This window comes from Sarcophilus harrisii, chromosome 5 (assembly GCF_902635505.1).
Source record: "Sarcophilus harrisii chromosome 5, mSarHar1.11, whole genome shotgun sequence".
NCBI classification, from domain to species: Eukaryota; Metazoa; Chordata; class Mammalia; order Dasyuromorphia; family Dasyuridae; genus Sarcophilus; species Sarcophilus harrisii.
In genome coordinates, this window is record NC_045430.1 from 163,082,036 (window position 1) to 163,095,280 (window position 13,245).

The 13,245-nt window shown below is 32.4% G+C and overlaps 1 protein-coding gene across 3 annotated transcripts in view; it reads left to right on the forward strand.

The window, feature by feature from the left end:
• ST7 (suppression of tumorigenicity 7) overlaps positions 1–13,245 on the forward strand; it is a 282,179-nt gene that overhangs the window by 50,547 nt on the left and 218,387 nt on the right. The window contains exon 1 of one of the 3 annotated variants that reach the window (XM_031938861.1): positions 13,124–13,160. The exons of the other annotated variants lie outside the window; for them this stretch is intronic. Within the exon in view, the coding sequence (XP_031794721.1) occupies positions 13,139–13,160 (22 nt within the window). The 5' untranslated portion in view covers positions 13,124–13,138. Of the gene's footprint in view, positions 1–13,123; positions 13,161–13,245 lie in introns of those variants that run through there. 3 annotated transcript variants of the gene reach the window in all.

Sequence of the window (13,245 nt, forward strand, 5' to 3'; positions counted from 1 at the left end):
TATTTACTAAAGTTGTAACTCACTGTTAATTATTTATTTTAAACTACAAATGTGTTTTGCTTTATGTAATATCTGTGTTAAAATCATATATAAATTGGACCTTTAAAAGGGATCATTTTCACAGTTCTAGTAGCTTACTATTTCATGGATTGCCTTTATAAAACTTTTGTAAATGATGATTCTTAAGTAAATCATTGACTTTGAATTTATCAGTTCCTTAAATTTGGTTATTCATATTTCACATTTTGCCTAAGGCAAGCTATATCTGTAGTACAATTATTGCCTTGTAGGTTGACTCTATTTTCAGAGTTGATTTAGTGCAAGCCTTTTTTTAGTGCCAGTATTCCAAAATAAAAACATACTGTATTCCTTGGCTACCTGCTTGCCTCTTCTTTTTTTTAATCTTAGTTTCATCAATTACAATATCTGTAAAAGCAGTAAAAAAGAAATCTAAACTCTTTGTCTTGTAAAGAGAAGTTTACATATATACATAATGGGATTTAAGAAAAAAATACTAGAGATTAGGGTAATAACAATAAAAAATAAGAAGCTAAGATCAGTAATGAAGAGGAAAATTTCTTTAAAAAGAGATTGATAGTCAGGATATTAATAAAAGTTCCTTTAGGAAATGATGTGTCTTAATTTTTTTCTATTTAATATATGTTAGTAAACACATTTTGAAGTGGTATGAAGCCATGTTGCAATGCTATAACCATTTCAGTGTGTTTTTTAAAAGTATTTCAGGTTGACTAGTATGTTTAATCAGGCCATTACATTTTATTTAACTTTTTTTTTTTTTTTTTTTTTTTTTTTTTGCTGAGGCAATTGGGGTTAAGTGACTCGCCAAGGGTCACACAACTAGAAAGTATTATGTGTCTGAGATCATATTTGAATTCAGGTCCTCCTTACTTCAGGGCTGGTGCTCTATCCACTGTGCCATCTAACTGTCCTGCCATTACATTTTATAAAAAAAGAACTTTTTCATTTTTAGAAGCAAATAAGCAAATTAGGAAAGATCACATAATTAGAGAGGCTATCATTTAATCATCAAGAGTTCATTAAAGGCTTAATATATATTAGGCTCTATAGTAGATGCTAGGAAAATAATTATGAAAGTCAGACCCTTCTGCTCCTTAAAGAACTTATGTTTGAGGAATAAAAAATCATTTTCACAGATAGCAAATGCTGAATGTGTATATACCAAATAAACATTGACTGATGGAGGAGGACATTAATACCTTTGGAGAACTGAGCTAATCTTTAAGGAATTGGCTGTTGAATAAAGCTTTGAAGGGAGCTGGGGCTTTGGAGACTGAAGGGGAGGGGAAGCATCAAAGAACTCTGGGATGGACTGTGTAAAAAAGTTACAGACTTGAGGGATGAAATGTCATGTATGAGGAACATCAAAGAGGTCAATTTGGCTAGAGCATAGAGTGTGTGAAAGGAAGAATGTATCTATTATAAGCCTAGAATATAATATGCTGGGTCTAGATTGTAAAGAGCTTTGAATACCAAATGGAGGAGTTTGCATTTTACTTTTCCCCTTAAATTTAATTTTATTATTTTTCTGATTATTAACCATTTCTCTTCTCCCTTTCCTACTTCCACCCAACCACATGGATAATGAAATAATGAAAAAAATAATGAAAAAGGAAACATACATAATTAAACAAAATAAACTCCTACTTTGGCAAAGACCAAAATTGTATCTCTAATTCTGCATTTCAAGCTTATCATCTCTCTGGGAGAAGATTGATAGTGTCCTTCATTTGAAACTGTCCAGCACAACAAAATTCCGTTATATTCATATACTATGCTATTTGACCATTTTCTAACAAATGGACACTCATTTAATTTCTAGTTTTGGTCTGCTACTAAAAAGCTATTATATATATTTTTGTATGTGGGGGAATCTTCTCCACTTTCCTTTGATCTCTAAAGGATATGTAGTTAAAATGATATTACTGAGTAAAACTATATACAGTGGTTTAGTGACTTTTGGGGCATAGTTCCAAATTCAAGAATGGTTAGACCAATTTGACAGCCCCACCAATAATTAGCCCTTCTGTTTTCTTGCAGTCCATTTAGTATTTGTGATTTTTTTATTTGTCATCTTTGACAATCTGATGTTAGGTGGAACTTCAGAATTTTTTTTTTTTTTTGTCATTTCCCCAAGTATCAGTGATTTGAAATGTATCTTCATATTGTTATGATCCCTTAGATTTCTTCCTTAAGAAACTGCCTTTTCATTATTCTTTCTTCAACTGGGGATTGGTTCTTATTTTTGTAAATTTGAATCAGTTCCTTTTATGTTTTGGATATGAGACCTTTTTCAGAAATACAAAGATTTTTCTCAGTTGTTTACTTCATTGGTTTCATTTATAAAATTAGCATCAGCTTTAATTTTATATAATAAAAATTGTTCACTTTAATCTTGTTTGATCAAGAATTTTCCCTTATCCATAGATTGGAAATGTAATTTCTTCCTTGTATCTTTAAATTTGTTTATTGTGTCATCTTTTATGTCTGTGTCATACATCCTATAGGAATTTATCTTGTTAAATAGTGCGAGATATTGGTCAATACCTGGTTTCTGTCAGACTTTTTCCTGGTTTTCCTAGCAGTTTTTGTCAATTAATTTGTCAATTAATGAGTTCTTCCCCCTAGTAACTGGAGTCTTTGTTAAAGTGGGGCAATGTATTTCTTTGCTTTTTGTAGATTGTGTTCTTATTGTGTTCTATTGATTGGCATCTCTTAATTTTAATCAATACAAGTTTTCATGATCAATCTTTAATAGTAAAAGTTTGAGAGCTGGTACCACTAAATTGCCATTCTTATGTAATGTGTTTTTATTATTATCTTAAAAATTTTTAACATTTTGTTCTATGTGAATTTTGTTTTTTTTTTCTAGCTCTATAAAATAATCTTTTGGTAATTTATTATGGTATTGAGTAAGTTAATTTAGGTAGTATTATATTGGCATAGTGTGCCCATATCAAATTAATATTTTCTCAAGTTATTTAAGTAGTATTTCTCAAATTATTTAGGTAGTATCATATATAAGTTAATTTAGGTAGTATTATATTGGCATAGTGTACCCATATCAAATTAATATTTTCGCAAATACTTTGTATTTTGGATTCAAGTAGTTTCTGGGTGTATCTTGGTAAATGAATTCTATTATTTCTCTATAGTTATTTTGAATATAATTTATCTCTTCCTGTTGGATATTGTTAGTGATATACAACTGCTTCTAATATTTATGTGATTTATTTTATATCCTGCAACTTTGCTGAATTTACTGTTTTAATTAAAATTTTTAGTTATCCAAGTATGTCATCATATCATTTGCTCCAGAAGCAATGATTATGTTTCTTATTATGCTTATTCCTTTGGTTTCTCTTTTTTATTTTATCCTGATATGTAGTATTCCTAATACTATATTAAATAATATTGGTGATAATAGGTATCCTCATTTTATCCCTAATTTTATTACAAAGGCTTCCTACTTTTCCCAAGTATGTGTAATGTTTATTCTTGGTTTTATATTGACCTTATTTATTATACTTACTTACTATATTTACAAGAATTAACATATTCCTATGTTTCTAGTTTTAAAAAACAAAAACAAATGAATGTTTGATTTTCTGTCAAAAAGCCCCTTTTTACATTTATTTTTATGTAGTTTTATTTTTTAGGTAATTAATATAGTTTATTATGTTTCATATTGAACCAATATTTCATTCTGGTAAAAATTCAACCAGGTCATAGTGTATAATCTCTTTAAATATGTTATTGTGATCTATTTGGTAATATTTAGTTTAACATTTTTGTATCATTATTTATTAGGAATATTACTCTATAGCAGGCGTTCTTAACCTCTTTATAAATTAACAAATGCTTTTAAAAGACATGTGTCCTCTTCTTTATATAGTATTTTAGGAATATAAAATAAAACACAAAATAATATAAAATATAATATCTAAAATAAAATACAAATTGGCTTTGTTAGATTATATTCCATTGAGATGCAGTTATCCAAAAAAAAAGTTAAATGGGCTCTATGTTGAGATCCTCAATTACATTGAGAATCTGTAGTTTTTTTTGTCTTTGAATTTTCTTGCTTTAGTTATTAAGATCATATAGATCTTGAAAGGCTCACCTTTTCTATTTTTGAGAATATATAATATTGTTGTGTTTTATATTAAAGGAAGGATAGAGCTAGTGATGCTCTTGAGTAGAAGGATGATATGGTCAGATATGTTTACAGAATATAATTTTGGTGTCTACCCTTAGAATAGATTGACTAGAGGGAAAATATTTAGGACACTCTTGTAATATTCTAAGCAAGAGGTGATGAAGACTTGAATTAGGTATTAGTATGAAAAAGGGTGTGAATATGACATTTAAAAAATGGTTGGATCAGTAAAACGTGCTAATTCATTGGATATTAGAAAGGACAAAAATAAAATATCTGAACTTGGCTGACAGTGGATTCTGGGGGGAGGAGGGGAGTGGTATGTTTGACAAAGGAGCCCTCAGGAGATTTAGGGGAAAAGTTAATGGAATTGTACTTTGTACATGTTGATTTTGAGATACTTGTGTGATATCATGATCCAGGTGGTGATGTCTAGCAGAGTTGGAGAGGGACTGAGTTTTGGAAGAGATTAGGATTACTGCATAGGTAGATGTCTGTAGGTAAACATTTTGTAAGCATTTAGTGTAGGTAAGCTACTGGACAAAACAATAAAGAATCAAAGACAAATAATGAAGAGAGGCCCTGCCCTCAAGAAGTTTAGACCCTGTTGAGTTAAGATGATCCATATCAAAGGATACAGAAAAGAACAGAATAATATGTATACTGACTTGGTATGATAGCTTGGGAAGTGATGTGATTTTCAGGAAGATAAGGTTAAAATTCATCTGTAAGAGACCTTATATCCAAAAGCAGAAGCCAAGATTCCAATGGGATTGGGATGATAGTGTTGGTTGGTGTGCAAGTGACTTGGTATGAAGTCATCCATAAATAGCTAATATAGGAGCCTGTCAAAACAGATGAGATTCTCAGGAGAGAAAGGAGAGAAAAGAGGAAAGTTTTTGGGACAGAGGCTTGATGGTAGAGGACGTATGTCTGCATCTGTGGGGTTGTATGTAGATGCTGATCCTTCAGAAGCACTAAATTATCTGCATGATTAGGAAAAGAACCAGGACACTGAAATTATGATTGATGATAATTACCTGAAGGGGATAATAGATTCAAGGGAAAATTTTTTGAGGATGGAGTAGACCTGTGCATTTTTGAAGGAGTCAGTGAATAAGGAAGGAGAAGTTCAAAATTAAGAAGAGTTGATCAAAGCAACAAGTTGCTGGAGGAGACAGGAAGGCTTCATTGCAAATAGAGGAGTTGGGATTTGTGTTAGAAAAGAAGAGAGTGACTTCATCCTTCGACTGGAAGAAAGAAGAAGATGTAGAATAATAATGAGATAGTCTTAAATGTATGGAATTGGGTAAGAGGAGGAGGTTTAATTTTCTTTTTTTTTTTTAATTAGAAAAAAACTGAATAAGAAAAAAGAAAAACAGAAAAGGAATACAAAAGAGAACTTTGTCATGTGTCCAGCAAAACACACACACACACACACACATTTATCAAAATATATAACAACAAATGACCAGATTAAGAAAGTATATATATATATATATATATATATATATATATATATATATATTAGTAGAAGAAATTATATTCATGAGTGCCCATCTTTTCTTTGCCTTCTTGTAAATTGTTTTTTTGTCCTCTGCTACACATCTTTTTTTGCCTTAATCTTTCTTCTCCTCATTCATCCCCTTCACTCTCAAGCAGGCTGTCATCAAGAAAGGATATATATATATACACACACATACATACACACATATATACATACATACCTCCCCTACTTACATACTTACATAGACACATATCTTTCCTATCCCTGCTAACTCTTTGCTTTAATTCTGCTCCTTATCTTGCCTACCCATGGATTCTTCCCTTATCTTTGCTTTCCTGTCCACCAATCCTTCCCCCCTTCCCCCTTATTTCTTTATAAATTTTGGAGGGTTCTATATTCTTCATACTATATATGTAGTGTTGCCTATTTTAACCCATTCCTGATGTTAAGTAGGTTTTCAAACTACAAGTCCTCCTCCTTTAGCCTCTATGTTTATTCTTCCTCTGTACTTCATTTGTACTCTGTATTCATGTACATTCATGATTACTATTTTTACCTTAATTCTATTCCAATCTTTCTTTTGAGCTACCTTGTTGTTGATGTCAATCTTAAACATATGGTATAGATTCCCCATGTGAAAAAAAAATAACAATTTTCCCGTGTTTAGTACTTTGAAACTGATCTTTGATATTGGCTCTTATGTGTTAAATTTTCTATTAAGTTCTGTTTTGATTGATAGAAAATTCTGGAGGTCCACAAGTTCGTTGAATGTCCATATTTTTCTCATTCAATATTATAGATAATTTTGCTGGATATGATATTTTTAGCCACAAGCCTTCTTTTGATTGTCAGTAGATATGATGCCAGGACCTGTGGTCTTTTATTGTGGCTGCTGATAAGTCCTGTACTATTCTAGTTGTAGTTTCAATGTATTTGAATGTTTTTTTCTTATTTCTTGCAAAATTTTCTCTTTGATCTAGGGGTTTCAGATTTTGACAATAATATTTTTATGTGTTTTCTATAAAAGATTTCATTGAGGTAGTGATTAGTGGATTTTGTTATTTTTACTTTCTTCTCATATTCTATTCAGCACAATTTTCTTGGATTATTATATTATTGTGTCAAGATTCTTTTTTTGGTCTCAACTTTTAATCAGTTCAATTGTTCTTATATTTTCTCTTGATTTGTTCTTCAGTTCTGTTGTTTTTCTTATAAGATGTTTCACGTTTTGTTCTATTTTTTTCATCTTTTATAATCTTTTTTGATATTTCTTGGAATCTCATAATTTCACTGGCTTTCTCTTGTCCGATTCTAATTTTCAGAGTTTTATTTTCTTCTTTGAGACTCTCCTTCTCCAGTTGGTTAATTTTTTAGAATAATCTTAATGTTTTTCTTGGATGGTTTTTTATTTTTTCCCCCTCAAATTCTCTTATTCGATTTCTAAATTATTTGTTGAGCTCTATAAATTGTCTCTGGACAGGGTGTTATTTCACATTACTGTTTGGGATAAAAACTGTTTTTACTTAAATGTCACCGTCTGAAGATGAACTCTGGTCTTCCCTGTTCCCATAGTATGTTTCTATTAGTGGGTTCTTTCTTCTTTGCCCATTCATTTTTTATTATAAGAGATATTAGTTTGAGCATCTCTAATCCTGGGGTGGGGGGGATCGTGGCTCTGGCTTCACTTCAGCTCTCTCCTCTGACCAGGAGCCCCAAACCAAAATCTTCTCCCTCCAACAAGTGCCCGAGGCCAGCAGCGTCCCTGCTCCCCTTCCTCTGCACCCATTGGGTGCAGATTTCTCCTCTCCCAGGGCCACGTCTCTGCAGCACAGCTGGGGCTAGTGTTCCCACTCAGCTGAAGTTCCCTTAGCCTTCCTGGACTCAGATCCCGATTCCAGCAGTCTAGAAAGTGAGAGTTTCTGTAGTTCCTGAGGAGGTCACACCCAACTAACCCCAAAGTTCCCAGTTGGTGCTTCTGTGGAGCTTGCCCAGAGGTGTTGGCACTTCAGACAGGTTAATCCCCAGCTCCGGGGCTGTCTTCAGATTATTTTATGTTGTACCTGAGTGACATGTGGTTTGCCCCAATCTTGATTTTTCACTGGTCTGTGTTTGCCCTTAAGGGGCAAATTTGTTGTATTTATGGGAGAAATCTGGAGAGCTTGAAATTTACCAACCTACTCAGCTATCTTTCCAGAATCCTCTGAGGTTTTTTGTTTGTTTGTTTTTCAATGAAGCCTAAAGCAAGGGTTGTGTTTTCAGAAATAGAGGGATGGGGAGTGTAGTGAGTAATGAGGAGAGAATAATATGATAGAATTTATCAAGGAAGGAAAAAAAGTGAATGATTGATTGATATATTAGATAAGCCATTTTTTCAAAATTTTAGCCAGTATAGTAATATGATCAGACTTAGGGGTTGGAAAGAGCTATACTATATATATATATATATATATATAGTGAAGCAAGGGAAAGTCTTAAATGATAGAGGCAGAATATTTTTGGTGATCCTTGAGGTAAAATGAAGAGTGCAGATTAAAGGAATTGAGAAAGCTGATATACTGAGAAGCTGGAAGAGACCTGAGAGATCTGCTGGTCAAGCCTTCCCTTTCACAGATGAGAAAAAATGGAGTCCAAAGAGGCCACTTGACTTGATCGGGGTCACATAGTAAGTATCAGCCAGTGTTGAAACCCACTTCCTCTGGCTCACATCTAATTTTCTTTCTGCTACATTGGTGACGTATTTTCCAACACTCCAAGAGAAATTTGGTATTTAAAGAATTATAGCCAAGATGAACTATTGGATTTATTTTTCCTCAAATTTCCCTTACGCAGCCTATAGCTTCCTTGGTAAATATCATTGTTTTAATCTTACTACATCAGAAGGAGTATGACAAGTCTATATAAAGACTGTCATACATCTGAACAGTTTTGGTTATTATTTACGTCTATTTTGTGAACTCATTGTTCATTTTTCTCTATTTACAACAAAATATCATCTTGATTGATAGAAAGGAATAGAAGTACAAATGATGAGAGAGAAAAAAGTAATTTGGTTTCTGGAAGGCGTTATATGATTTGGGTTGGTGGGAAGAAGAAACACATTTATCTTTTTGTTAAATTTTTCCATAGCTAATTTTAAAGAAAATTTTTCATTCTTTGAATTCATGCTTTTTTAAAAGCGATTGAGGTGCCCATTACTATATGGATCTAAATAAAATACTTAGAAATATATCAGGTCTCCAAAGACAAAAATCAGATCTATTAGTGCTATTTATTTTAGGAGTTTATTCCCTCTGCATTATATATCTTGTTTAATGAATGAGAAAAAAAAAAAGCACATCGTCTAAAATATGCAGTTCTTATAATTGATTTGGAAAAATTGGATTGTGGTATCTTTTCCTCATTCTCCCATTTTACAAAGATAGGTCAAGAGCTAGATTTTAAAATATCATCATTTTGATATATAAATTAAAAAAAGAAATTTTATAAAACAGAATTACAAAGTAGTTGTTTTATCCAGCATATAGCCTTTCACCTAAAACTATGTTTCACTGAAGGACTTTTTTTCTACTCACTCTTTTTTTTCTCTTAATTTTAGAGGTCAGTCACTGATATAGGGGGAAAGCATTGACTAGACTGAGAGTCAGGAGACACTTGGTTTCAGAACCCTTCTTAGACAGGTCATTTAACCTTTTTGATCCTTAGTTTTCTCATTTGTGAAGTGAATTTTTAGTAGCAATGTTATCTTACGAGATATTTAAACTATTTTGTGAAGTTTTACTATATGAGTAGGATGTTGTCAGAAAAACCTGAAAAGTCCTTCATGTGCGCAAGCAAAGTGAAATGGTGTGTGTGTGTGTGTGTGTGTGTGTGTGTGTGTGTGTGTAGTAATAGCAAAGTTGTGAGATGATCAGCTATGCTCAGCAATACAACGATCCAAGATTACTCTGAAAGACTTATGATGAAAAATGCTTTCCATACCCAGAGGAAGAACTGCTTGTGTCTGAATACAGAGAAGCATACTTTTTTCCTTTCTTTTCTTTTTCTTAAGAGTTTTTGGGGGGTTGAGCAGGAGATCTATGTTTTCTTTTGCACCATGACTTTTGTGGAAATGTTTTGTACAACTTCACATGGGCTTTCTCAGTGGATGTATATGAGGAGGAAGAGAGAGAATCTGAAACTCAGAATTTTAAAAACAAAATGAAAAAAAATTGTTTTACCACTAACTGGGAAAAATAAAAAAATTTAAAATATTAAAAAAAAAACATAAGCCTCTTGAGGACAGGGAATTTATATATTTGTTTCCCTTGGACTTATTCCAGTGCTTTGTACATAGTTGGTGTTTGAATAAATTGTTGATGGTGATGATCATCTTCATCACATAATGGTAGCTACATATATGACATAAATAAGTTTAACTCCTATGAAATCTTAAGATCAGACCTTTGATTTTGAGATATTGTATTAATATAATATTATGACTTTTCATTTCAATTCACCAAACATTTATGAAATATGGCATACTTTGCAGGACCTAAGTCACTTTGTTCCATTTCACTTCTGCTATATCTCAAAATCAGTTTTGATTTACCGAATTTGTTGGCATAATCTCTTGAAAGGATAGATTTTTATTTTCTGGGTTCCCTCCTGAACCATTTGTATATTTTACATTTTTCCCCCCTGTGTTTTGGATTTTCCTAATGCTGATGCCCTTGAATAATGAATGGTCATCATCTGTTGCACTTTTGTTTTCCTTGCTTGATAATTGTAGTTTGAAAAAAAATTGATTTTTAATTTTCTCATCTAAATATGTAGTGTAAGCTATGCTAGCACTATTCATAAATAATGGGCTGTTTCCCATACAGTGATGATATTCATTTTAACTGTCAAATAGTTAAAACATCTGTATATTAAAAATGTTTTAATACTCTCCCCATTTCTTTCTTCTCTCTTCTTTCTTCCCCTCCCCATTTCCCCTCACTTCCATATCAATTGAAGGCATTCTCCATTAAGAGTATTAGTAGAAAACAAAGTCTTTGTACTTGATATTCTACAATGGTCCATTTTTTCCTTCATTTTGAAGTTGAAAAATAAAGAGAATACATGATCCCACCCTACTTATTGTTTGTTGATTATAAAAAAATCTCCAAGCCAAATTTTATTTGATAGAATAAAGCTTCATTTTGAATGTTCTCTTCTGATAATATATTTCCCATTCATATACTGGAGCCAAAATTTCTTTTAAAAATATAGCAATTAATCCTTTAATCATAGTTATTAGGTGAGGAATAAAACAGGGAAATGTGACCTTTTTTTTTTTTTTTTAACTGAAGCAATTGGGGTTAAGTGACTTGCCCAAGGTCACAAAGCTAGTAAATGTTAAGTGTCTGAGGCCAGATTTGAACTCAGGTTCTTCTGATTTCAGTGCTGGTGCTCTATACACTGTGCTACCTAGCTGCCCCGATCTTGCCATTTTGATGGAGGAGATCAAATGCAGAGTTCAAGTAGATAGAATCTTTAATATTAAATAAGGTTTCTGACAAACTCTAAGGTATGGTTTAAGAGCTACCATGTGATTGTATGCTATATAATTGATCCTGATCATAAAAAGTGTTTTTTAAGGTTTATGTTGAAATAGACAAAAACTCCTAAAGCTTCAAATATTTTTTATGTTTAGATTGAAAGTCCATTTTCTGAAAACTCTGAGTAGAGTAATTATAGTTAAGATAAACATATATTTCTTGAAGGATTTTATTAGGAAATATTCATAAAATTGTTTTTATACAGCATGCTTACTGAGATTTTTCTTCCTTTGAAAGGAGATATGTTTATTTCTTTTAGAAAATCAGGAAGCCAAGTATCAAAGGTAAGCAGCATTCAAGAACATGAATGCTATTTTTTTTTTTGGAGGGGGGTTTCTTTTATTAACCAGATCTTTCCCCATTCTTTTTCAATACTTTTCTTTTTGCTGTGATAGCAGCTGTGTGGTATGATTCATTAAGAACTATTAAAAATACTTTCTCCTTTGATCCTTCTAGATAACTACTCTTGTATTGGAAGACTCATACTTATGCCTCTTATAGGAACCATGTAGAAGAACCTCTTACATGTGGGTCTTTTGCATGGTACCTAAGAATATGGCAACCTAGCAAGCTTTTTTGTTTGTCAAGTGACTCAAAGTAGTTAATGACTTCAATTATTTATGTATGTGTACACATAGAAAATGCATATGTATTTAGTATATTTTGTGAAATGTATATTTTGTGCATGTTTTTTTACAGAAATGCATATAACTTATGTAAGCATATATGCAATCCCTTTAAATGAGTGTGTTAACCTTACAAATGGTAATTCTGACAGGCAGGTAAAATGAATAGTTACACAGTTAGGCAGATAAGGAAGAAGGAATATAGTAAGAAAAAAGACATCTATGTATCTATCTGTTTTTGCTAATATATAGCTTTCCATATTTGAATAATAGTTACACAATTTCTTCTTGTGATCATATTCCATTTTGAAATTCACTTTTGCTTTGCATTAGGTTTTTAGTTGCTGATGTAATGCCAAAAGGCCAGAATATTTTAGTCATACCTCTAGATATTTGTGTCTTCAACCCTTGAGTTGATAGTCAACATATTAAATTTAGAGTAAATAAAGGAGTAATTAACTTTTCTGAAATATATGACTATTGTGTGGTTTATATGTTTTTATTTTTCATATATTTTTATTTCTTTCTATCACTTGAAAGTTCTACTTGATACATAAAGCCAATTTTGCATGATAAATTTCATGGCCAAGTGGCTTCAAAGCATGTATTCTTAATTTATCTTAGTGCTGTTTCAGTCTTAGTGATGTCAGAGGATGAAGTTTTTAACAGGAGAGGGAAATATATGCCTGGCTCTTTGTCTTGTGCATTTTGTGACAAAGGAATTCCCATTTGAATTGCTCTGCTCTGCTGAAGCCCCTTCTGAGCTGCTGGTTAACAGCAGCAGTCCGTCTTTGCAGTGTCCTGACGTCATCCAGTGTATGCATAAGCTCTGCTATTGTCTTACTGAGAGAGCCGGGGTTGGGGATTGCAGTATCTGCTAGCTGCTGTTGTTGCTACCTATTCCTGCCTCACTGCATCACATAAGAGACACGTCGGCCCTTCCTCTGTCTATTGGATTTAAAAGAGCAGCTCCTGATTTTTTTTTTTTTTTTTTTTGGTTCTAAAGGAGACCTTTGCTTTTCACTTACATGGGAGAAAACTGAAGCGTGTGAGAGGAGAATCTGGCAGCTGGATTCAGCCTGGACTGCATTGTCTGGCTCCATGACCCCTGCTGTGTAGTCGTTTCATCTCTTCTCTCTCACACTCATTCTTTCCTCTTTTTAAAAAATCTTTCTACTTCCTTTTTTTTTTTTTTTTTTTTTTTAAAGAGCAGCATCTGGGGCCAGCCATGTTTGGCACTGAATCTTCATGTAAGTAAATGTATCCCACTTCTTTCCTATTTAGAAGGTTGTTTGGTGTCATGGTTTCATTCCTCAGGAGTTTGTGCTCTCTTAG